Source organism: Patagioenas fasciata, chromosome 3 (assembly GCF_037038585.1).
Source record: "Patagioenas fasciata isolate bPatFas1 chromosome 3, bPatFas1.hap1, whole genome shotgun sequence".
Lineage (NCBI taxonomy): Eukaryota > Metazoa > Chordata > Aves > Columbiformes > Columbidae > Patagioenas > Patagioenas fasciata.
The window spans coordinates 85,486,785-85,514,251 of NC_092522.1; the positions used below are offsets into that span (position 1 = coordinate 85,486,785).

General features: G+C 37.0%; 1 protein-coding gene across 8 annotated transcripts in view; it reads left to right on the plus strand.

Moving 5' to 3' along the window:
• Nucleotides 1–27,467, plus strand: part of EPHA7 (EPH receptor A7) — a 163,412-nt gene that overhangs the window by 3,344 nt on the left and 132,601 nt on the right. For all 8 annotated transcript variants that reach the window (XM_065836021.2, XM_065836015.2, XM_065836020.2 and 5 more), the window contains exons 2-3: nt 2,433–2,497; nt 6,802–7,471. In XM_065836021.2, the coding sequence (XP_065692093.1) occupies nt 6,868–7,471 (604 nt within the window). In that variant the 5' untranslated portion in view covers nt 2,433–2,497; nt 6,802–6,867. The remainder of the gene's footprint in view (nt 1–2,432; nt 2,498–6,801; nt 7,472–27,467) is intronic.

Genomic DNA, 27,467 nt, shown 5'->3' on the forward strand with positions numbered 1-27,467 from the left:
GGGTGATCGCGTTACCTGCGGAGCCCTCAGCCAGCGCCGCGGCTGGGACCCTCGAGGCGAGCGCAAACGCGGGGGCGCTGCGGCCCGCTCTCCCCGGGTAGGACGTCCTATCCCTCCGCCCAGTGGTTTACGAACCCTCGGGGCTCCGTCCCGAGGCTGCTGTCCCAGACGGTCCCTCCCCAAAACGGCAGCTGCCGGGCTGGCGGGGTGTGGCGGGAGCTGCCGCGGTAGCAATGCTGCTCGGTCGCAACGTCCCGCGCGGAAGCACTGCCACCTTTGCGCAGCCCCGCGCATCTCTCGGGGCGGAGTGCGTGGTTTGCCTTCCCGCGGAGGCGAGTGACCGCTGCTCCCCGCCTGCGCGGCGCCCTACGGCCGCGCTCCCGCGCTTCGCCCGCCGGTTTTACGCCTCCTTTCGCTCTCTGTCCCGCCGCCACGCCGAAAGGAGCCCTGAGCGGCGCCTCCCCCGCACGTGGAGCGCGGCCCACTGCGCCTCCGCGGAGCGCCGGCACCTTGGAGGCTGCGCATGTGTGCGCGGCTGCCAGTGGCGTACGCGGAGCGCGGCACAGTCCCCGAGCTTCCCCCATATCGCGTCCCAGCGCTGCGGGGTCCGGGCTGGGAGCAGCGCACCCGCCGGTGGCCTGGAAAGCTCTTCTCCAGCCACTTTCGGTGCCACACGGAGACGCAACGTTTTCTTTGCAAGGGGTGTTTGCAGAGCAGGGTTTTATGTTTATTTGCTGATTGTCTTTTCTTTCTGGAATGAGTCCGGTCGTTACTATGTGATGGAGAATTGCTGCCAAATAATAAGTACGATTCACAGCCATGGGACGTTGTGCTGGTGCCGAAACAGTTAAATTTTTCGTGGTACCTTTTTTTCCCAGGACCATTATAAATGTTCTGGTTTAACAAACCACCACATACACCACCTGCTTTTCTATAGAAAGTGTTACAAAGTAAAGCCCCTGGAATCCAAGCTTAATGAAATAAGCAGATAATCTTTCTAGAGAGAGACTAACTTTTTTATTGAGTAGCTCCACTTTATTACTGAAATTCAGGCCTGGAAGCTACCGTTTTGTGTTCACCTAACATTCCAGATATTACTGTATGAACCTCTAAATAATTTTTAAGGTCATGTCATCTTTCTAGTAATTCACTGAAATTTTGTGTTAAATTCTACTAGGACAAAGGGCTGAAGCAAGAATAATAACCATTTTAAAAGACCCCACAAAAGTTGCTTCAAGTTACAGCCTTAAATCATGCAATGAAGTATCAGTACTTAAATGCTAGCGTATAAAGTTATAAATAGCTTTATAGCCAAAAATATACTGAATAGATTTAAATTTAAAATGCTACTTTTCATTTAATCAAATGGAAGTGTGAAGTTAAATGTGCACCTTTGAAGAAGGAATCTTCGAAGTGTACCAAACCTAGATATGTGGTTGATCACTCTACAGCTTTGACTGTTTGAAAGAAGGTATTGCAGAAGATTATTTAAGTTTTTTTTTTTTAATTATTATTTTTTTTGTTACAGATTAACATGTACCATTTGGAAGTCTTACAGAAACTTACACTGATAACACTAAGAAAGAAGCTTATAGCTATAACTGAAATATAAGACATATATAGAAATGCATGTTTGGAGGTAATCAGTAATATAATCTCCAATATGTGCTGTAAAGTATGTTCAGATTTGTTTTATTAGGTTGTTTTATTAGGCTGTGATTAACCACTTTTGGAGACAGGGTTACATTTAGCTGAAAACAATTGCAGTGCTACTAGAACTGATGTCTCTTTTTATAGAAGTGTCACCGGAGTGACATTAAGATCTTAGTAAGCCATTACCATAAAATGAACTAGTCTGATATAGTGTATGTAGTATTTTGTGTATGAAAAGTATAAGGTAATTGCAGAGTATCTTATTTTATATATTCTTGATTGTTATTTGTTTATAGAATTACAGTTTTACCACCTAAGGGACATATATTTTTCTTACAAACTCAGATAGATCATTGATTTTGCAGTGCAACTCCTGGTAAGGTATAGACTAGTCCTGTCTAAATCAGTTTGGAAAAGTGTTGAAGTATTTATGTGTATTTGTTTGTTTTAAGCTCTTTGTAATAACCAGCATATGGGAAATGTCCTTATGACAAAGGAGGTGAAGGAAGCATGCTTCTTAATGACTGATTAGTAACACCTTAGAGCACTAAGAAAAACAATAGAATTTGATTTAAGCAGTGAAATGGTTAAGATTAGTGAATATCTGCTTATATGTGGATGCTACATAATAATTTAATCATCTATTTACAAAAAAACGCGTAGTTGTGGTTGCAGGTAATTTTTTAATATGAAGAAAAAATTATTAATTTGTATAAAAAAATATGTGTTTCTATATTCCCACTTTTATTTAACAAACAGTGGATTTTTTTTTTTTTTAGTAATATTGCTGGACTCTAAAGCACAACAGACAGAGTTGGAATGGATTTCCTCTCCTCCCAATGGGGTAAGTACTCCAGGCAGAAATTAACTTCCTAAGGAAGAGTAGTTATTTTACGAAAGCAATTGAAAGACTTGCTTTAAACTAGCTCGCCCTCATATTTCTCTCAGTAATTGTACCAAGTGTTTATGGCTTTGTCATTTTTAGAATGGAAAGAAGCATGCCTAAGGTGTACCTACAGTGTACAAATGTACAAGCTAATTGAAAGTAAGAGTCACTTTAGAAACTCACCTAAGTGTTCTTGGTAGCTTTATGTTTTGTAGTGTAATCCTTTGTGCTGTACCAGAAAGCTCTGTATATTTATAACACAGTATTTTAAACCACTTTTTCCTTCTTCCTTTAGAAACAGCAGAATTAACTTCTCTGTGGAAACTTTCTAAAAATATGTTTTTCATTTTTGGTATAATGGGTGATCATAAATTTGTTTACGATGTTTTCTTTGTAATTGAATAGCACAGATTGAAGTGCTCTAAAATAAAAACATTTATACTGCAGATGTGTTTGAAATGACATTCCAAACTTGAAACATCCCCAACTCTCGAGGAGCTTGATATCTGGAACTAGGCACGAATTATGTGGTTAAGGCCACCTCCAGCTTGCTTACAAATTAATCTCATGGTGCTCCCTGAAATGCACTATTGTAAAGTACATAATTATAAATAATAAGGAATTTAGAAACCTTGGTGTTATTGTCTTATTTATTATATATGTAAAGTTGAGAAATGTTCTTTTCAGACTGAATTAAAAGTGGCATAAAAACCCTTCTTCCTCAAGCCTTGAGGTACAACATTTTCAGAAAGATATGATGGGTGTATTGTCCTGCCTTAGCTCAGTCCTACCTTAGCTCAGTCTGACAAATCATAAATTATATGGACAGTTCTTACTCTTGTAAGCAGTCTTACAGAATCCATTGCAGGTCCTTGCAGAAATAACTTGGGGGATCAGGCCCTTAATCTTCAGTGCATTAAGAAATCTGGAGCCAGAAGACCGTGAAGTGTGAGTGGGGATAGAAAAGTGTAACAAATCCTTTAAATAAGAAGAATGAAAATATGAAAGTGTCTTTCTTTGAAAGCAAGATTGTAAAATCAATACAAGCATAAACTGGAAACAAATCTAAGGACTTCAGAAAAAATATAATGCGAGCTCAACACGTATGATGGCTAATAACTTCGGCATTAGTGTTTTACACTGATTGAAGCCTTTACCAGAGGTATTTAAAAGATTAGCTTGGTGGCAATTATATTAGGCTAACCTGTAGATAATGAAAGACATGTCAACACATGTTACACATGTCAGTGTATAGAAAGACGAAAGTAGAGTCAAATTCAACAAGTAGTAAAAGGCGACTTTCAGAAGTAGAAGCCAATTCAATCAGGAATTAAAAGTAAATAAAAACTAATGGCTTGGTTCCTATGCACAAAAATAGTCAGGAATAGCTGCTTGTAAATTAACATAAAAGTAACATTTTAATAGTATAATTTTGAAAATAAATGTTTTTCTGATTTTAGTTACTGAATTTTCTGCTGGGCAATAAAGACTTCATGGGAATAAACACAGAAAATCTTCTTAAGACAAACTACTGCATTATCACAGTATGGAATATATCAGCCAGACACTCATTAAATGCCTCATTCAACTGCAAATGTTACATCTAACAATGATCTCAAGTATTGTTAAGATAACCAAGAAGTTAAAATACCATATATTGAAACCAATAGAACAGGACACATTCAAATGGAATTACATGTCTATCACCAAATGTTGCTGCAGGACAAAGAAAAGTTGAATTTTCTTGCTGTAAAAGCTGTTATGGAATTGATCATTTTAAAGAGACATTAAGGAAATATGACCTCAGATTGCCAGGTGAAAACATCCTGAAGTACTGGTGTTTGTTTTTTTTTTTTTCCTGCAGAGAAACAGGTACACCTCCAATGGAGTACTTAAAATAATAGCTTTGTGGTTACATAATTGAATCATAAGTCATATTTCCTTAATTTTTTAGGAAAATCATACTTAATGTATGGCAAAATATGGAAGGGTAGACTTCAGTGTTTAATGCTAGGGATAAGGTAAAGCAGGATTTCTTATCTGAATTTAGTGTTTCGTATTGTAGTCCTTGACTATAGCATAACAATCTCTCTCATAGTAGCTAGGCTCTTGTAATGGACTTTTGACTCCATTTGTGTTTAGTATGATTTTTTTTTGGGGGGGGAGGATGTGGGCGTTTGAAGATTTGTTTTGATGGAGCAGTCCACATCAAAATGTGAGGAGTCAGATTCTATTGTGCATGGTGTTAGAGTTACTTTCATTTCAAAGATACAATACATCATTGGACTGAAATATCTCGTCGTAGAATCTGACCTGTTGTTTTGAGGGAGGACTGACTGCTTACACAACATAAAAATAAAACTAACAAAAACCAAATGAACTCATAAAGAAAAAACAAAAAAACAGAACAAAACCCACAACACTGCCTGATGTGAAACAGAAAATAAAAACCGGTAAAATTATAGTTTGGTTTTTTTTTTTTTAAATTTTTGATATGGCAGAGACAAAAGCCTCAGTCCAGTGTCCCTTTTTTCTTTTCCTTCTTTGTACTAGATCTTTGGAGGGGTGAGGGATCTTACTCATTCAGATCTAATAAATCTATTACGAAGATAGACTTTCTTCTGTTCTGAGATTAACACAGTTCCATATACAATCAGTTCAGTTAACTCCATGAGCATTTAAAAATATATTTCAATCATTTACTACCATATGCAAATATAATACCATACATACCACATCTATATTAACTGTGGGTCTTTGAAATGTGCTTTGATATTTACAACTTCTGTGCATTTCAGCATCTGCAGCCATGATATATTTTGTGGTGATAACTTCCAGCATCAGTTCAGCCACATCTGCTTTTTCTTGGAGCAGTAGACCAACATTAAAATGATCTCATTTGCTGTCGAATGGGCTTGCAAAGTACTGTACACTGCATGGCCCCTAGTCTGGGAAACCAATGCCTTCCATGCTTGGTTGCTGATATAAGGAATGTCAGTGAGTGCTCCATCCTGCAGAGGTGCCGAGTATGCTAGTCCCACAAAGCACTTAAGCACACGCTTACCATTAAGCTCATAAGTACTGTTATTGATCTTAAGCGTGAGCTTAAGTGCATTATTGACACAGGGCCAGAGGGCTAAGTGCCATGGTTGCCTGTATCATCAGGTGAGGATAGCACAATAAAAACACCTCTAATTTATTATAGCTGTGGTTTCTGTAGTGAATAAAATGTTATAAGAAAGGTGGAAAAAGCTGAGAGACAGGTATTATATTGGTTGGACCTGGGCAGATCCACCTGGTTGATTCCTGTGGAAGGTTTGCTTTTTGCAGAGATGCAAACTCCCATGCCACCAAAGGCTGTAGAAGACTTTGGGATTGTTACATGTTTACCAGTTTGTTTAATAGTTGGTATCCTGAAGAGGGAACAACAACAAAACCCAGGCTTTGAACTAGTGAACTTTCAGTCTTGTGGGTTTTTCTTAATTATGTATGTAATCTCATGGTTCATTTGAACTCCTAACTAAATGAAGTTCACTCATTTTAACATGGAGGCAGCCACTGAACAAAATGTGGAGTGAGAAGCTCCTGCTTACCTTCTTTGGTTTGTAAGTAGAACAGAAGGTAGACTGAAAAAAAGGGAATATCCAAAATATTTTCTTGCTTTCACATTTTTAATATTGTCTCTTTTCTTTTGCGCTCTCTCTATGCCACTTTCATTATACAGGAGTTAAAACTGTATGACTTGCAAGTTTCAGGACCTGGTCCTATGCTTTCTTTACAACTGAAAGCTTAACTGGAAGTTTTATGTGCACAAGTTTTATGTACTGTAACACTAGGCAATTTCAGTTTCTAAGACTTCACTGATTTTAGGTTTCTCTGGAAGTGAAGCTGCCTCCCTCTTTTTGGTCTTTGCTTACCCAAAACTGTCATGACCTTAATAAAATGTGGGAGAGCCCAGTGTGTAATCGGAACTTGGTACGTGGGACAGCCTTCTGAAGCTTCCCTTTTACAACTGTGCCAGTGATATGGAAATTATTTTTAGCAGGTTTTTATATGTGGGAAAGATGTGGACGGAGAGAGAGCCTGCAGCTGCGTTAATATGTATTTTCTTCATTTCGGTCTTTACGAGTATTTTAACAATAACTTCTATGAAGCCATATTGTAAAAAATGAGGAGACTTGTGTGAAGCCTTTTAAAATACTCAATAGTTACATCTGGTGGCATACTTGTTTTGTATTACTAACTGTTTGTTATTGTTTTAGTGGGAAGAAATTAGTGGACTGGATGAAAACTACACTCCTATACGAACATACCAGGTATGCCAGGTGATGGAATCAAACCAAAACAACTGGCTGCGGACTAACTGGATTGCAAAAAGCAATGCACAAAGGATTTTTGTAGAACTGAAATTCACTCTGAGGGATTGTAACAGTCTTCCTGGAGTTCTGGGGACTTGTAAAGAAACTTTTAACTTGTATTATTATGAAACAGACTACGACACTGGCAGGAATATCCGAGAAAACCAATATGTAAAAATAGACACTATTGCAGCAGATGAAAGTTTTACCCAGGGTGATCTTGGGGAGAGAAAAATGAAACTTAACACAGAGGTCAGAGAAATTGGACCTTTGTCCAAAAAAGGATTCTATCTTGCATTTCAGGATGTAGGGGCCTGCATTGCTTTGGTCTCTGTCAAAGTCTACTACAAGAAGTGCTGGTCCATCATTGAGAACTTAGCTATTTTTCCTGACACAGTGACTGGCTCAGAGTTTTCCTCCTTAGTTGAAGTGCGAGGAACTTGTGTCAGCAGTGCAGAAGAGGAGGCGGAGAACTCGCCGAAGATGCACTGCAGCGCAGAAGGAGAATGGTTAGTGCCTATTGGAAAATGTATCTGCAAAGCGGGATACCAGCAAAAAGGAGACACATGTGAACGTAAGTAAACGTGCAACTTGTTCTAATTGTACATTATAGGTCATGTTCTATGAGCTTTTTTTTTTTTTCTCAAGATAAATACATCATCAGTCTGCTTTAAAAATTTTTGGATCCTCGATCTGAAAACTGCACACTGGCTAATCTAAAGCAGTCACCTTTTCTTGATAGGCAGATCAGCAGTTGCATTCTGCATTTTAAAATTTAAACAAGAAAATTTAAAGTTGTATGAACTATAAATTTAGATTCAGGATTAACATTTTAAACTGGATAAGGTTATGTTCCTCGTAATTCTTGCTGAGCAAGTCATACCTATCACAGAACATTCTATTAATAATCTTGGATATGAGTAATTAAACAATTTTTTCTTTCACGTGGACTGTGACAGGATTATAAGGAAACTAAAACTGAGGAAGAAAAAGGCGTGGTTAGTAATGGGAAAAATATATAATAAAAACTGAGTTTGAGGTTTGTAAGTGTGTATAAATTCAGACAAAAGATTATAATTTTAGATCTTTCAAACAGAATGTCAAGTTCCAGAGTAAAGTATGTTTTCCTTTCTACAATTTCTTTTTACATAAAACTAGCTCTAAACTTTTGGCTTCCCAAAATACTAGCAAATCAGAGACTACTGAGTTGTTCTTTCTAATTCAGACTGATTCAGTTACCCATGTTCTTAGAATAATACCTCAGTATTGCTGTCACTGTGGCTATATGTGCAAGATGCTTCTGCTTAGAGTAAGAGAGCATATTTCATTGTCTTTGCTTACAGTAAAATCAAGAGAATAGGCAGTTTGTTTGAAGATGCATATTTTCATGTACATTTAACACAAGGTCTACCATTTTTATCATAAGATGACAAAAGTTATATATTACCGTATCTTCATTGTAAGATGGGCAGACATTTGTTGATGAGAAATGCTGTAAGTCAAAAACTGGGGGAAAAAACAAACAAACAAGCAAAACACCACCAAACAAACAACAAATAAACCCCCCAAATAACCACAAATATGTGAAGAGGAGAAACCCACAAAATCTCAAAAAGAAAGCTGGCAGCAGTCACTGAATCTGAGATCCAAATCCAATCCCAAACATACTGTGATACTGTGATGTCTGTGTGAGGACTTCAAAATCATTTACAGAGGATTATGAGCAGCCTAAAACAAAAATAAATGTATCTCATTATTAATAATTTATCCTCAGGAAAAAAAAAAAGAAAGAAAAAAAACACACACGCACAAAACCCCCCATGATTGTGTGATTGTGTTCTTCGGGAGTTTTTATGAGGGAATTTGATACAAGGTGAAGTGGGTGGAGTTGATCAGGCCTTTGTAGCCCTGCATAAATCTTTCATTGTTCTGTTGGGGAGGGATCAGGGCTCATACACTGCAGAGGGTGATCTCATTAGGAGTAATTGTAATATGAAAAACTGCCCCCACAAAACCCTTCAGCAGACTGTATTAAAGCTCTGTTTAAACTATTAAGCACTGTGTCCCATAGAAGCCTGTTTTGAGTTTTTTTAATGTTTTTTTTTCTGAGTCACTGACTTTTTTCCTTTTCTTAGTTAACTTGCTCTTGGTTACAGATGTAGTCCTGGTTGATGTAATTAATACATTAATTTTATTTCTGTTTCAATAAAGGAGAGAAAGTATCCAAAAATAAAGCAGTGTATGTTGGGAAGTGGGTGAAGGACAGGAGCTGCGTGAGCATGGGTGGGATTGATAGAGAAGAAATTTGTGTTCGGTGACTGGAATTCAAGCTACCTGTTTATTAAACAGGCTTCTTAATTTCTAACTGCACTGATGTTGACAAAAGAATTAAATGATAACTTGTACTTGAGTATAGTAGCGTGCTCATTTGCAAGAACACTTCCCATTTTTGGCTTGCTTCCAAAGCAATTGCTAGGAGAAAATGCTACTCTGGAAACAGTCCAGAGGATCATTTATAGTATTTTTCTTCTTTTCTTTCAGTGATCCTGTTAAGAGTTTCAGAACAAACTCTGGTTCCATATTGAGGCAAGTTAATGTATTTGCGAGGGAAAAGGTGGGAGGCAGGCACTCGCCGAATGCGTGTTGGCAGCTCCGAGTCAGAACGACCTGGGTGACTGGCGCACAATAGTAATTGCTGTCTGTGATACTTGTTAGCCGTGTCTACGCTTGAGGATGTTATTAAGTATGATCAACTATGTAGTGACCGATAATACAGCTGGCACACTGATACCGCGTCTGGTTTTTGTGACAGATATTGAGAGAAACTTATCTGAACATTGACACTAATGCAACCGGCTATCTGTTACTGTCAAGCTGTGTAACAGATCAAGCAGAAGCAAGTTGGTGTGTGCTTTCTTAACCCAGAGCTTTTATAGCCCTGTCTGAGGGCTCACTTCTGGAAATACTTTGTACCTGGCACGCTGTGTGACTTCTTTGGGACTACTCATGGCAGAAAGCATTGTGCTCTGACAGGATGGGCAGAAGTCTGTGATTCCTCTCTCACACTTGCTAAAGCTCAGCTGAATTAACTTAGCACAATAGGAAGGTCTTTTAGAGATACAGAATAATACCTTATCTGGCTGTGTTGCAGCAAAGGTAGGAGTAGATGGCCACATTGTAGTTCCAAATAGCTCTTCAGCCTGTAACTCAGTGGGGATTTTCATTCGTGTTACACTAGCTTGATTGGCTGGCTGTGATTGAAAAATGTGTTCCTTTTGCATACAGCTCTTCTCCTGAGTGTTAAATTTATTGAGTTCAGATACTAAAACAATTCAATTTTGTTTTATACACAACTCTGCACTGAGTATGTTGCCAGAAGATTTGTTGTTGTTGTTGTTGTTGTTGTTGTGTGAATGTAAGTAACTGGTAATGCTAGGAAGGATAGGGAAGAAAACAATCATGAGCGGTGAAACACATAATCTGGGTCAGCTCCTATGTGTTTTGTCTTCAGCGCTTGATCTTTCAAGCTGAATTAATCTTGGTTTTGGTTGTACATTGATTACTTCTCACTACAGGGGTGCCAAAGAGTCTGTGACACCTCAGTGATCTATTGTGATAACACACGTACATAAGAGAGCCAAATTCCAGAGAGCTCACAATTGTCATTTAAAGAAAAAAAATCTTAAAGCTGGGTGAAACAAACATGAGAAAACAAGATAAGCCTCTGAACTTTGAATTGCAGATTCTTTTGCTTACGTGCAAGGACACAATCTCCTCAATGTTGATTTTATATCTGCTGGTGTGTGGCACTGCGCTCAGGTGTGTAAGCTGTACATTTTAAAGGATCGTATGGAAATGTACCTAGCAAAGGCACCAGAAAGGTACTTAAAATATTTGGTTCTTCCGACATCACATATTGCATCTGTTCTGGCAAAAAAAAAAAAAAAAAAAACAACCACAAAACCCCAGTAAATTTCTGACTAACTGTAGTGGACTCTCAATAGGTCTAACTTCAATATTTTTCTCACAGTGGAGTCCAGTCAATATGTTGTGCATGTGAGAACTGCACTGCGATCAGTAATTGGTATTTGAAGGAGAAAATAATTCTTTGAGAACTTCTAGTGTAATGTATTTTCCATCTGTTTCATGTTAGTTGGAGATGGGGAGGGAGAGAATTAAATTTATTCAATTGGAGTAGTAGTGTGATATTTCAGAAGGTAGGAAGCATCTCTTAACATGACTGAACTGAGAAATTACATAGATGATTTGGCACTAAGTCAAAAAATTCAGATTTCTCAGGAAAGCCAAATGGGTGCATTTTACTGTTGAACATTTTATAATGCCATATGCATTAACAGTTGTTTTATTGGCCCCAAAATGGGGAGGGGATTATAGCTATTTGTACATTTTGTCTTGGTGAGGTAAAAAGAGAGCTACAGACTTTTCTTTCCAAACTTTGTCATGTGCTGTACACCGTGCCAGACTGCAAGCTGCATCTGTTGTTTGTTTTTTTTTTTTTTTTTCCTTCTTGGAATGAACTTTTATCTCTTGAATTTGTGAAATATTACTTGAAAATGCATCTAGAAACTGAATTTGCCCTATGCTTGGCATATTTGTGGTAACTTATGTGTGGCTGTGTTTTTTTAGTTTTTTTTTTTTGTTGTTTGTTTGTTTTTTAATATTACACCACTTTAGGAGCTGTTGTGTCACAAGTTTACTGGTAGAGGGCAATGAATGAAGAGGTGAATGTGAATAAGTTGTTGTTAAAAATACGTTACTGTGCTTCTAAGAAGTCCAACTTGTGCATGTTGTGAATTGGGTGTAGAGTTTAGCGCAGACAGTATGTTCCAAAAGCTGTGGGTGACCTGAAGCTTGAGTATATTGACGGTGCTGCATTTTCAACTTGAAATATTTTGCTTTGTGGAGAAGGGGCAAAATGATAGAAAACTTTTTCAATGGCATTTATATCATCGAGACTCTAAAGGTTTCCTTTTTGAAGAAAAGTTACCTTTCTTTCATTTGCCTCCAAAATTACTCTAGGGAAGAGAATGTAATTATTCTCAGCAAATTGAACCAGAGCAGAAAATGAGGGTATCCCTGAGTCTTGTTATTTTCTCTGGAGCCAGTGGAAGTTTAACAGGAAAGTGTCTACCTCCTTCCCTTTTCATCATGTAACACATTAAATATTTTTTCTATACCATTTTGAAGAAAGGTCAGTCTGATATCAGGTCTCAGATACAACTGCATAGGAACTATTGGATTAAAAAAAACCCAAAACCAAACCATGTATCTTTCCAAAGGATCCTAGCAGGTTTCAAAAATATACCAAACACTTTTAAGGTGAAACTAAGACTTTCTAGCTAGATGGTCAAGAATACTGAAGGTGTTTCTACTATTAAATAAAGAGCTGTGATTTCTGCTTCTAGCCCCCTTTGGAATTTCTAGAAAGTTGAATGTCTTTGCTTTCCTTCACCCTGGAGTCTTCTGACTGCCCTTCTTGTCAGAGAGATGTGGTTTTATATATATATATATATATATTTTTTTTTTTTTTAATTTTCCTTCAGAACAGTCTAGTGTTCATAAAGAGAATGATTTTCACAAATTTGTCAGTCTCTGTAAGTCATTTGGGTTTCTTTGACCTACTTTGTACATGCCCTTCAGCCTTTTGGATGCGTCAACAGAGAGAAGGGGAGAGGAGCTATGTCTGGTGTTAAATGCGTGCTCTTTGAAGAGTGGTTTCCAAATAAAATGAAACAAGATGGCTTGTGTTCTTCGTGGTCAGGCTTAGCTGTCACCTGAATAAACTGTTGCCTTCATGCTGCATAGCATTTGTTTCCAGTCTCCCCTGGTTTTCCTTCTGGCTCTTAGATACACTAAAAAGTGTTCCTTTTCCTGAAATGTCCAAATTAGTTTGGTTAGTATGGCTGTAGACCATCATACTTTTGGTGATACAGCATCCTCTCTCAAGTGTGACATAAAGATATGTATGAGAAGTAAGGCAATATTAAGTTGAAATGATCAAGTGGTGGAGACAGTCAAAAATGACTCATTCTCATCCATAATGGCATCAGAGTGATCCCTAAAATTAACTAACTGCAGAGCTACTGATGGGTTTAGTTTCCAACGAACTAGTTGTTTTGTTCCTGAAGAGCTGACAGGAATGAAATAGCACATGCAGGTGGGCAATAAAAAGCCCAGTTCCTAGAAGCAAAATTATTGGATAATGTAGTTGCATGTAGAGCTCTATCCCTACTCCAGCCTTTCTTCATCCCCACCCTGCACCCCGTTCCTGTTCTCAGATTCTATTGTCTCCAGGAATTAATTTTATTTTTTGTATTTTACCAAAGGTTTGCTGAATATATATTTTTTTTTTAAACTGAATTTGCCGTATTTTTTTTGTCAGTTTCAGTGCTGTGCATAAATTTTGAAATCAAAACAAAGCCAGCAATGAAATCTAACAAAATCTTAGTAATTTCTCCTTTAGTTACAGAGGAAGCACTAAAGCTGTCTTTTTACGCATCTGGGATGCCACTGCTGAATTAGCTACGGCTGCTCAACAGCTGGGCTGTTAACTCCTTAGCCATAAAGTCTATCTTCTGTTTGTTCTAAATGAAGCTTTAGTTGGTATTTAGAAATGGAATCTAATTGTTTCGAGTCTGTTGCCTAAAACCATACGTCTTGGTTCTGAAACAAAGTTTTCTGCCCAGAAATCTCTTGCAAAAGGTGCAATAGGTGTGCAAGAGCTTTGTTGTCACTCTCTAAGTACAGAAGAATTTCCTACATGAAAAAGCGACTGGATTACTGGGAATTTTTTTTTTTTTTTGCTTGTTTTGGTTTTGTTTTGGTTGTATGGTGTTTTTTTGATCCAGGATTTCTGTTATCATCTGATAATTAAGCCACTAAAAATGCATTTAGATATTGTAAATTTAAATATTATTTTGTTTTTGAGTACAAATGAGAGAAGTGACAGATATAATCCTTGTTAGGGGAATATAAAATGTACATGCCTTCCATTAAATACGGCCGTTAGCTTTATAAGAAAAAAACAAAACAGAAAACATGCCTCATCTCTTCCCCCCACTTGACCCACCCAGCCAGTAAACAAGGTTCTAGGAAGAGAAAAGAAGGAGAGTTAGTAGGTTACAGAGAAACTGAAAGTAGAGATCATTTAATGAAAGAACCGGTCACAGAAAAGAGGAACATGTTAATAAGTGTTTAACTAATCTATTTTATGTATTTGTAAGACATCTATTACATGGATAGTGAAATGCTATTCAAAGTTGTTCAAGCGAACTGCAGTTCGAAGTATAAATTGTTCTCTGCTTTAAGCAAAAGAGTGAAGCGGATATTCTCACTCAAGAAGTGGGACAACCATAGAGAGAAATCCGTATTTGGTACTGAAGTCGAAAGAAAATAAAAATCATGATAGTAAAATGTTTGCTTAACTAGATTAACTTTTGAATTTTGCTGCATCCCAAACTTCCTCTGTTATGAAAATATTTTCCCCCCATCCTCCCAACAGTTCATTTATATTAAGCAGTATTAAAACTGAAGAATACCTTTCTGCTTTTGCTTGGGAAACTGTGGAGATAGTTCTCTCTTTATGTGGGTTTTCAGTTAGTATCAGGCTTATTACCACTTGAACTACTAGGTAAAAAAAATAATTGTTTCTCCTTGACTTCTCAGCATTGAATCTCAGTATTTTTCCTGTACTGTGCAAGCTCTGCTTGCAGTACTAATTTAGCTATTAAAAACAATAAGTTGTACACAGCTTGTGGATTAACACTTTTAAAATTGAAAATGTGTAAAACATTTTCAAATTAATATCTGCAAAGACGAGGTGGATCTTTTGAAGTATACTTGATATGTACACATACTACTTTGTTAATAAAAATTTAAGACTGGAACTAAGTTAAGAATAAAACAATTTATAAGAGATTTCATTAAAATACTTAGAAAAGTATGTTCAGGGAGTTTATTAAAAGCCAAACATAGTTCACATGACAGGAAAAATATGTAGATGTTTTCTACTGTAAGACTTCACAGAATGTTGTGCCATCAAGCAGGAAAAAAAAAAGGCAGGATCACTGTTTAATTACCCCTCTTAAATTTCATAAAATGTAACCTATCTTTACAGGATGATGTATCTAATTTCTTCTGTAGCCTTGCATTATTGAGAAAACAGCAGCAACAGCAAATATATTTAAGACATTTTTATGGACAGACTTCTCCTTACTAAGAAAAGCTTTTATCCCTGTGTACTTTCTAATCTTTGTTGCCTGTATCTGTAACAGTGAGTTCTCTTGCCCCTAACATGAATGAAAAATAAATGCTATATGTGAAAGTGAATAGTATCCTTGTTAATAGTTCACAGAAGAAACTTTATTTTCTGTGAGAATCTCGTATTTCATTTCTTGTTCTCAGATATATCAGCGGTATGTCTGGTGTATCTGGTTAAGTAATATTCTTGTGTACTTTTCCATTAATGACTGTTTCTGACTTCATCAAGTCTCCCTAATAAACACAACATGCCAACATACTGGAGAGTGACTGTTCAGTATTTAACGCTTTTTTCCATGTGTCTTTTTTTTTCTCCATTAAGAAGAGATTTTCCTCATAGAAAAAAGTGTTTTTTAAAAGCTATGTGCATTTTTGGGAACTTTGCTTAATACTAAACTAATTTTTGATTCAAAGTAGTAAAGGCAACCAAGTATAATACTTGTGTGGCGTAAGTATTAGGTTCAGTTATTATACTTCTTGAGTCTTGATGCTGTCAATCCATGTACCCGTATAACTTTATTCATCTGGGTGGCCCTGCTGCCTATCCTAAGGAGGATAAAGTTGCTCACATCTGTAAGAAACATGAAGGTTTTTTACTCAAGGTAAATTGATACTTCAACTTCTTCATTTTTGTGGTTTGGATTATTTACACGTGACTCTCGGCAAGACATGGTTCTCCTGCAATAATGATATCCAGCATTTTTCTAATAAAAGTCTAACTAATTGTTAGTATTTTCTGACACCTGACATACCTCAAATATGTGTGATTGATGGATGAAAAGGAAGTACATGTTTAAGAAATATAATTACTGCTATTGTTTTGCAATGTATTTAATATGCATAAATGCAAAGATTATTTCTTGCTATACTTGCAAAATAACTTAAGGGTTCCATTTTGAGAAACTGGTGCAAGCCTAGAACCCTGGCTTGCTGTTGGCTACTGAATTTTTCATTTTGAAAAAAAAAAAAAAATTCTGATAGTATGTATTACCATAAATAAACATGCTGTAGAAAGTGTAAAAAAATAGGGCTCTTTTCAGTAAATAAGTTATAACTATTTAAGGAAGTAATGCTTAACACAAAACTATCTGTAGAAATATGGGCTGAGGCATAATCCCTATACCTTAATGGCAAGAAACCCGTTAACTCGATGAGATAACGTCATGTGTTAAAATTTTTCTACTTAGGAAAGTGCTAAAGTTTTAAGTAACTGTAAGCACATACATAAACCTAAAACTTTTATGCTGATGAAATATTTAAATGCATGTTTGATTAGATGTACTTTTCTGAATTGCAGGTATTGTGTTGGTATAAATGTGTACAGAGGAGCTGAAAAGGACTCAAAAATTCCACTGATTGTACATGAGATGTATAATCTCCAGCAAAATTAGTGGCTATAACTTCTTATTGTTCTTTCCTTACATTTAGTGAATGTGGAATATCACCCAGCCTAGATGTCTGGTGTTCATTTCTCCAGTAGACTGGACACAATGGATTGAACTAGGGTGACCCTTGTCGGGCGACTAACATGGTTGCCTCATGTAGCCGTATGCATGTGACCTGCTGTACGTTCCCTTCACCTTACTGGATATGTCGTTATGATGTGACTGAACTGTAAGTGTCCCCTGATGCCTGAAAAAGCTTGTTTTTCTCAAATGACCATGTATATGGTTTTGTTCTAGTCTTACAGTATAGTTTATATGTACATATTTCTCTATAGAAGTATAAACCTTGGGGCAGGATGTCAGAGTTCTCCATCCAGTTCTGGTAGACCATTAAGAGTTGTCTAGAGCTTGGGTTAATGACCTGATCCACTCCACCTGAAAAATTAATACTGCCTGTGGCCTCCAACCCTCCAAATCCCTCAGTTTCCCAGCTTACTAGATCATCTTCATTTATGAGTAGTAAACATAGTATTCTTCGAACTTTTTTTTTTTACACTAAACTATTGTATGGCTATATTTTGAGAACAAATGATACATTTCATGAATGTCAATGTGATTTCTATTTGAATCAATCCATTTGTGTCCACAGAGAGACATAGCTGATGTTGAGAATCTCATTAAATCTGTAGTTTAAAATCTTTGAGCTCTTGCTTAGTTACCATGAAAATCCTTGAAGAATGTTGGCAATTGAAATTCTATCAGCAAAATTTATTGTATTCCTAAAAGTTTGGCAGTTTGTGTGCCAAATAGTTCAGAACTGAAGAGGCTGGAGCAAGTTACACATTCAAAAATTTGTCTGTGGACTATGGTTTGAGTGGGCAACATGTGGCTGTGATCATTGATCATATTTATATTATTTCATTCAACTCAGGTTTTTCAGATTTAGGTCAATTATTTTTCTTGCTGAGGAGAATTTGAATTCGGATCTCTTGCTTCAAATAGGGTATGCCTATTAACCGACATGCGGTCACTGTTAGAAGGTTTTATTAGCCCCTGCTGAAACTTCCTTATATAGCCTAGCAGTTAGAACCATTCATATGGAGTGATGGGTTCCAGTCTCTTAAGTTCTGAGCTTTCTTTTATATATATATGTATATATACTTTTAATATATAAAACACACACGCATATATATATGTAAATAGATATAAATATATAAAGCATTTAATCTTGGATGCTTGAGGTCTCATGTTTCAGAATGTTAACATATTTTTGTCTTGATCAAGAAATTTGCACTATATATATATGTATATATTTTTGCGGTGAATAAGAGAACAGGAGAAAGCATTCTACTGATTTTTCATTTGTTTGTAAGGAGGACTTGTTTGTATGTCAAAGCAAATGGAGATGTACTAATTTTTTTTCTTGTTTCCATTAGACCATATGGTGTCATTTGAAGTCTTAAAATATCAAATAAGAAAATCTAATTAGGCAGCAAAAGATTGCACAAAACTTTTTTTTTAAGGTCATATTTGGTATTTCTTTTTTAATTGCTGCATAGAGATAATTTTGGAATGTGATTGGAATCCTATTGAAGAGAAGGTATTCCTACTTCTTGTGGTGGATCAGGCCCATGATCCACCTTAGCTGAAATCAAACATTGACTCTCAGATGTTTGATTGCTCATGTTTCAAAATGTCAACATATTTTTTCTTGATCAATTTATTTGAGCAGTAAATAAATTACGTAACTCTCCATTTTAATTTTTGTCCAATTTTTTAAAGTTTTGCTCTGTACCAGTAGCTCTTTAATGAAAGTTAACATTCAGTATTTCTTTTCTTGAGTATATTATAATTGTGATATTGTTTGTCTTGCTAGTGTAATGACAATATGTTTACAGAGCCAAATGGGCAACTTTCAAAATGTGAGCAGTTTTATTGACACTAAGTAGAAAAAAAAAGTACTGATAAAGTCCACCCAAATGACTCCTAAGGGAAACAGAGGTTGTTTTAACTGTTAGCAAATCCCAAGGCTCCACATTGTCACCTAATTATCTCACCTATGGAATTCTCAGCCAGATTTAATCTGCAGCCTTCTGCTGGGAAGTGTGAAACTATCATATGCATAAAATCATAAACAGGGCTGAAAATCATGTCTCCCAGTGCAGCTTGAATAGAATATTCAATCTGTGATCTGTGACCATGTCTTTTGTACACTTTCACTTATTGTTACTTGTGTATTACTTAATTTTCTGATTTAAAGGGAGGAATTATTTGGGTTTATTGAAGTGTATGCTTTTTTGTCTGCTTTAGCTAGTTAGTTGAAATAAGTCTCTATTTGGCCTATTATTGAAAAAAGCCTTGTCAGTGGAATTGCTAGTGAATAATGCCAATAAACAAAGGAGAAAAATAACATCTTTTAAAACTACACTTTTTCTTTTTTGTGGGTGAGTGTGACAGAGGAGACAATGATATTCCTACTTTTGATCTTCTGTCTTAAAGATTTTCTGTCATACGTAGAGCTACACAGTCACTGTATTGTGTATTACTGTTGTAAAAATCATGTATCCAGGAACATAAGATTCAAAATTTCATGACACAAGTAGAGATGAATGTTTTTCAGAAAAATAAAGCACAAGTTGATAGTGCAAATGATGTGCAATCTTTACATGAGGAATATTATTTGTCTTCTTAATAGAAGGACTAAATGAAAATACAATCCCTGTTCTCACAGAACAAACCCCATTTTTAAAATTCCGTCTTTTAAAGACATTTTGTGTATTTAGGTGGTGACAAGGGTATTCATTATTAATTAACATTCATGAGATAACTGTCAGTTGCCAGTCAAAGTGGAGCTTGCAAGAATGTTGACATTGATTGATGGACGTATTCTGGGACTACGCACAAACAGGATGCTCAGGTCATCTGGACACAGAAAAACATTACAGATCAGCTCGACATACACAAAAAGATCTTTTGCTCAGGCTGTTTTTCTGTCTAAAAGGAGGATATCCTTCCATGTATCCTAGTTTCACTTGGTTTGTAAGTTAAACCTTAGATTTCTAGCACCATGGCCATCAGTGAAGTAGAGTCTAGTTTGGTCTGGGAAATATGGGCAATGCTATCATGCTGTTTCTAGCTATGAGTAGCTAAGGTGCTTAAGCATTCAGGTTGAAACAATATTTTTGGGTATTGCTATACCCAAGATGCTACATACTTACCTAATGGATATATACTAAAGTAATTTCTTCTTTAGGAGGAAGAAAATTCCGAAACCCTAATTTGTATTACACTGAAATGCAGATACGGAAGAGGCTTTTCAATCTTGCAATCTCTACAGTCTTCTTCAGAAGTGACTTTTAAATACCCATGGTCATACCAGTTGTCTCCAGTTCCCTGAGTCAGTAGTGTATTTACACTCAGTGAAATGAAGACCGAACTTGTGGCAACCTCACACCTCCTTTTCAAGGAGGCTATTACAAGCCCTTTGTGTGTCACTTGCCCTAGGCTGGGTAGCCTGTGCACCATGGAAACAGTTGCTCAGATCCTCCTGCTTGTTGTGGTGGGCACCTGATCATACAACAGTGGTGGCAGTTAGCTAAAGAAACGCAGACTGGTGGTTTATTGACAGTATAGCAAATATAGAGAGGTGATAGTTTCCTGTATAGGTGAACAGGCTGGTCATCTTCAGTGTATGATAACCAACTGCTTCACGGATACTTATTTCTCATAATTTTTATTCATTTTAATTTTAAGAATATGCTATCATGGTTGACTTGGATTTGTTAACGAAAAGAGATGGAAGGGTATTCATTAAGGTGATTAAAAAAGTAGAATAAAGGAGAATATTTTCTGACTAGACCCATGGGTAAAAAAACCCTGAACTATATTACACATCTCTGTAGGTTAACAAATGGATCTGTCTTGTCCTCTTTAAAAATCCCTGTAGCTATCTGCTTTGGGAGACACCAGAGTTCCACCCAGTCCAGATGGAAGTAGTGTGCTGCTGGGGATCCCTTGCCAATCTCCATCTCTGATAGTGGTTTCTGAAACATATTGGGGAAATCTGTTGAGAGCTGTCATCATTTCATACTTACATACCAGTTCTCCCTCTCACTTTTCCTTCCAAGCACCTGCAATTGGAGTTCCTTAACACTGCCTTGGGGGCTGGCAGGACGTGCTGAAGAGGCAGAACTCCCTACTTTTACCCAGTGGAAAAGAGGACCACAAATGTTTTTGTTGCAAAACTGCTTGTTTTCCCTTGCGTAAAATCTTGGTTGCTTTATTAAAAACAAAAAAAATAAAAGTCCTTTGGGACTATTTATGAGATTAAGAAAAACAGGAATCGGCTCCATGTCATAACCATCTGTTATAAATACAAAGAGCAAGAACCCAGTCGTGCAGCACTTGCTAAAAGCAGTTCGTTTAATAGGACTTACTACAAATATGAAAAATGTGTGTTTTCCTCATTACTGTGACACTATTCCCTACAAGTAATGTAAAAAAAAAAAAAAAAGGAAAAAAAAAAGTCATCATGAGTCTTGGTATGCAATCACACAGTTGCATTATTTTATATTGTGGTAGGCTGTATGCAATAAACATCCAATTCCAATAAATATAGATATTGCTGTGTTTTCAAAAATAACTTCAGCTACTTTCACACATACGTTTTTCAGAGTACAACTTTTCATTTTATGGCTGAATTATGACCAAGTTTTCTTTTCTACTGTTTTTATGACTGATGTAAACCTCCTTTTTGATCATGATTAGTTTCCCTCTCCCCCACCAGAAAATGCCTTTTTACTTGATGACCCCACCACTCATGTCAATCACCTTCCTCAATTATAACTACAAGCGTTATTGGAAAACTGAAATTATTTGATCCATCCTGCCACACTGTGTCATGGCAGATTAGTATTTTTTGGTGGCTGATACTTTGATCCAGCTTTATAGGTTGGACTAACAGCTTGGGTTTTGTTTTGTTTTGTGTTGTTTTTTTTTCCCACCTTTGTGCCCTCCCCTGTGTTTAGCATTTCTGATTTTATATATAAAAGAATTTCTCTATCATATTTAGTACAAAACCCATAGCTCTGTAAAAAATCAGTTTTAGTGCCCCCTGCCCAGTTTTTTTCATCAGCTTTTATATGCATGGATTTTACATCATCCTTAGTCCTGAGAGTCATGCCAGTCCCTGCTAGATAACTTGAGCCATGGGTTTTAATAGGGGCGTTTAATCTGTGCTCTTTTGCTTCTGGCTATAAACCTATGTTAGGCAGAGCAAGTGTTATTATAATCCTGTTGATTGCACCTCGGTGGGAGACCAGTCCTCTGGCTAGCTATAATGCCTTCAGGGGCGGCTTTGCACAATCGGTCTGGCACAGAGCACATGCAGCGCAGCCCAGAATCTGGAAAAATATATAAATTATGATAGGAGGCTGAGTGTTTCCATGGTGTATGCAGAAAGACAGGAATTGCTGTATTGGGTCAAACAAGTGGCTTGTCAAATCTGTCACTCTTTTGCCAGCAATGTCCAGTAGCAGATGTTTAAAAAACTGAAGAGAAAAGAGAATCAGTCTTGTTTTCCTTCAACCCAAGGCATTCTATACAGTTCTGTTATGTTTCCTTTGTGTCCTTTCTCCAATCGTTCTGTCATTCAAATGTTAAAAGACGTCTGATTGTTTTCATTCAATGCAGTAGCTATGTTCTAATCCATTTAAACTCCTAGTGTATTTTTGTGATTTTTATTAAGTTTGCGGCCTCAGATTTAGACTGGAAATTCTACAGATGTTTACATTATTAACTATTTAAGCCTTATTATTTATGAAATGTATGCTTTGAACTTGACTGAAAAGCCCCTTGAGGATCTGAAAGAGAAACATACCCAATAACAACACTAAACTGATTTCTGTGCATTTAGAGATGTGTATTTCAAATAGTTTGACTGAAAAATGAGTTCATTTGTGAACTATGCATAGGACAAATGCACTACAATTTTATTACAGCAATGTTACAGCAACTTCTTTTTCTGCATTTAAAGGCACATGGAGGCATTGAAGGGTTAATCTCCCCAGGCAAACAGTGTATCACTTTCCTTAAAATGCCATTGGGAAACTGAGATAAATGGTGAAGCATTTTCCGTGTTGACATGATGTTCGCCTGTCCGATTGCATCCTTCCCAACAGACAGCAGAGAAGCAATTACAAAAAAAGACATCTGTGCCAAGGTTTGGCTAGCCAGAGAGGGCAAGCTCTTGTGTTTAAGAGGTAGAGAATCCAATCGATGAAAATGTCTGGGCCTGTTAGCACCAATAAAGCTGAAGGCCACTGGGAAGCTCAGAGAGGGTCTTTTGTTGCGGAGATAGAAAAGGGGCTGAAGCTGTGACACTTGGGGAGGAATAGGGTCAGCTAGTACGATCATCCATCTTCCTCAATGGCAGCTTTCTGTCAGTTTTTAACCCTGCTCAGCAGAGGATCTAAACCTCTATTGTTGGCACCAGCCAATTCTCAGCCAAGTGTAAATGAAGTTAATATTCACTGACCTTATGCATAGCCAATGAAGGCCCTTGATGTCATCCTGGAAATAATGTTATCTGACACTTCAAAAAGCAGATGTTGGCAGGTTGTTTGTGTTTTTTTGCTGAGCCAGTACGCAAAGACACATTGTTTAGCCACCTCACATTTAAACTGATTTCCATAATAGCCACAAATAGGCCTTTTTGACCTTAAATTGACATAGTTATGGTTTTAGTTTGCATATCATTATATGCTGCTCACGAAGCCTGGCTAACCTGCACTAAATGATCTGGGACAAGTATCTTGGTTCACTTAGATAAGAAATATATGGGTCAGTAAGCAAATTTTATTTATGCTGATAAAACAGCAAGTAATTAAAATAGCATGAATAGTTTAAAGCAGACATTTTTAGAACACAATGAAGAATAGCATTTGTTTTGCAACATACCTTCATGAAAGGAAATTTATCGCAGAAGTAAAAAAAAAAATCTCGCTTTCATGGGCATGGTTTTTCCTGTGAAAGACCTCTTACAAGAAATGGTTAAGGTCTTCTTTTGTCTCCAGTAATATTTTGTCATGGTGAAACATGACTATTCTAATATTGTTTTAATTACAGAAAGTTAAACAGTTTTCATAGGTTCCACTTTGCCAGAGGTTTATCTAAGACACAAGTGTACCGACGATAACTGCATATTTACACAGTACATTTAATCCAGATAGATCCCCAAACCTTCCACAGACTTTTATGAACAGAATGCATCCTCACTCCTCTTGTGTAAAAGCCAAGTGTCAAACATCTGTTGTAATTCTGGGGTAACACACTATGGCTTTTTTAAGGCATAGTGGTGTTTCTCAGTAGCTTGTGGTTCTGATTCAAGGAAGCATATAAAAATATACCACTCACGGAAGGGAAAAAGTAGGTTGTTTTTTGTTTTTGTTTTTTTTTCATGTAAATTAGCTGTAATTCTGGCTTATGTGTGCTTACCTTATGAGAGATGAGAATAATGGCTTATGGTAAGAAAGTGCAGATGCAGGATGAGTAATCATTATTAATCAAAATTTTCATCTGTATCCAGCAATGAACTTCACACAACCATATTTTTCCCTACTGTGTACAGAACACAGCAGCAAGTAATGGAAAACTGGAAAACTCTCTATTATGCTGCAGTATTGGTTTTAAAAATGTGTTTGAATGATGAGTGTAGTACAGCTAGCACCTTTTAGGCTGCAATCCATACTTGTCCTTTTGAAAAAGAACTCAAAGTACCATGGCATCATTTTTTTTTCTCTGTGTGTGTGTCAAAGAATGAGTTAAAGGTTGAACTGAGAAAGCCTGATCACCAGTGTTGCTTGGGAGGCAATTATCTGACAAACTGGCAAAGATGAGAAATACCAGAACAGATCTGCATCTAATTGAAATCACTCAGATCTGATCTTAAGATAAACAGTCCTAGGATTTTGGGGAAACTATTTTATTGATTGTGTTCTTCCCATCAGTTGTGTTTGTTTGTACCTGCTAAAGATGTGAACAAGTTTCCAGTAGTAGCAGATTTACTTAGCAACTAATCAGCCAGAGATTTCTCTGTGTGCCTTTGCTTGATATTGACTCACATCAGATGAGATTTAAAAAAAAAAAAAAAAGAAAAAAAAAAAGAGAGAGAAATAAGTTCACTATGTTTCTGAAATAAATTTTAAGAAATCGGTTATTGGTTTTTTTTGAAGTACAGCACCGTATTTCATTAGCTTTTGGTTATTTGTGTGCTGGCTGCGACATGTAATGGCTCAGTTGTAGCTCAGATGACTAAAAGACAATTTTTAGTTTGGAACAACTTTAATGGGGTACGTGGTAGGACTAATCTGTCCAGATAGATTAACTCGGATTTTTACCCCACACCAATCCTATATTCAGTCTGTTCTATAGTTGTTGTGAAATTACCTGAAGTTAGAAGAAAACTTCTGAAGTACAGAAATATGGCCAACTACTGAACAGTGTGAAAGGAGCAATGAGCCAGAGAGCACTGAAAGCAATGAGGCACCATTGTGGGCTTTTAACAAGCCCTAAGTCTGCTAAGCAAGCAAATTAATTTGTTTAAGACTTTACAAAGACCCATTTATTCTGTAAGTTATATGGACTAATAACCAGATTGAGTCACATTTTGATTTTACTACACTGCTGTAAATCCATTCATTTCTGGCTCAGTTTTGATAGCCTGTCCCTTTGTCAGGCTTTATCCTGTGAAAAGTGTAGAATGCCAAAAAAACATCAAACTGACCCAATTCTGCCCTCTTCTCCAGCAGAAATGGATACTGAAGTACAGAAGTTTATTTTCCACTATGAAAACAAAGTTTGCCTTTGTGAATTAAACCACGGGCAGATTGATTCACTTCATCATGTTGGTATTGAATATTGTTCCTATTTTAGTTGAAAGTTTGCAAAATGATAGCTTTCCATGGGCAGGCTGCTGAGGAAGTGATCCAAAAATAATGTAAATTGAAAGTGCTTGGTTTAATGTACTTTCCTGTTTGTTTGTGAGTTGTGTTTTTTCCTTTAAACAAAACAGAACAAAACAAAAGATGCTTTGGACTAAATGTCAGTGGAAGATTCATTAGGGTGGTAGTGACACCGCTAGCTGTGAGCTGTGGGGGTGTGGGGAGGTGGCTGGTGGTGTCTCTCTTGCTGTCTGAAAGCAGAAATAAACCTGGCAGTACCAACATCTGGTTTCTGGTGACATTGTCACCGTGTCTGGCAGCTGTCATGGAGGGAACCTGGCAGAGACTGGGCATCTGATGTACTTGCTTGTAGCTAGGTTCATTTTCCTCCTGATTATTCTTATCCACAAGGAGTGAGATCTTCAACAGCAGATTTTTCTTTTTTGTCTGGTTCTGTTGTTTAGCGTAATAAATAATTTTCACCTTTGGACTCTGGACCTCTGCAGAAACAGTCTGTATGGATCTGAGTTCATTCTGTATTGCATTGTCAGCACAACTGTGATTTTCTTTGACAGTTACATCAGTGGGGAAGAGAAAAATGGAATTAGGTATGAAAAATTGCTTTGTTCTCTGGAGTTTCTAGAAGAGATCTTTGAAGCTGTAGTGTGAAATCTCTAGCACATCTGCAGATGATTTATACTAATAAAGACTAACCAGCAAATTTGTGTTGGAGAAAATAATATTGGAAGAAAAAGCACAAAAATCAATTGTATGAAGAACCAGAATATTCAGTACTGACTCATCTTCCCTAATCAGTAGAAAAATGGATTATATGACTAATATAGAATCACCTCAGAGAGACTGGTTAAAACCATGTACCATTTTGTTGGACAGATCGAAAATAGTGTAAATAACAGTAATGAAATACGTGATTTTACAACAAACAAAATTTGCCATATGGGGAAAAAAAAAAAAAGTCTAAATTAAATGGACCACTTTATTCTTTTGTATACTAACAAGGCTACCTTTTTTTTTTTTTCAAGTCAGTAATATAATTTACTCCACCCACACAAAGCATTGAACAGCTTAAAACGCTGTCAAACTGAAGCCTGGGGATATATCCTCAAGGAGAAAGGAGAATGTGGAAAGGTGAGGAGATGCGATCTGAGGGCATGATTTTGGGCAGGGGCTGAGCTTGTGGGTGGAGTTGTTTCTAAGCCTCTACCCTGTACATGGGAGTGCCAGGTGGTGAGTGTGTCGACAGGTGAGCGAATACAAGTGTAAAGCAGGAGTTTTCATCACTGTGGTAGGCCTATCATTTAATGGTTTGCATACCACAGCAAAGTGGTATCTGAATGCTGTGCAAATAGGCAGTGTCTCAGCCAGCATGGGGTGCCATCGCTAATGACACTGGATCACGCAGGCATCCTTGGTTTGCACAACGAGTTCTTTACACAGGGCTTTGCCTTTGTTTCATAAAGTCAATAATGCAAATGCATGAGAATAAAGGTGAGGCCTGACCTTATCCCCTTGAAGTGACTGAGAGATTGTCTTTCATGAGAGCTAAGGTCTACTTCCTGCTTTTGTTGTTTTTTTTTTTTCATAACAGTTTTCAAAGTGCCTTTCATACACAAAAAAATAACCGTTCTAATAGATTAAATTTCAGTGGTAAACATTGTGGAAATACCTTTCATAGATAATAATAAAAAAAGAAGGGCTTATTGTAAGTGCAGCCATACTCTTGTTTAGTGGGGGAGAATAAGGTGCATTTTTCCTCTTCCCTCTTGCATGCTGTTTCTCTTTCTCCTCGAACAGCATAGGGTGTGACCAAAGTTAGATTTTTGTACTACCCAAACAAAAGTTTTCATTGTGTTTTACCCATGCGGCAAGAAAAGCAGGAACTGTGTAATATTACTTTAGGAAAAAAAAAAGAAAAAAAGATAAAATTTAAATTTATGATATGGAC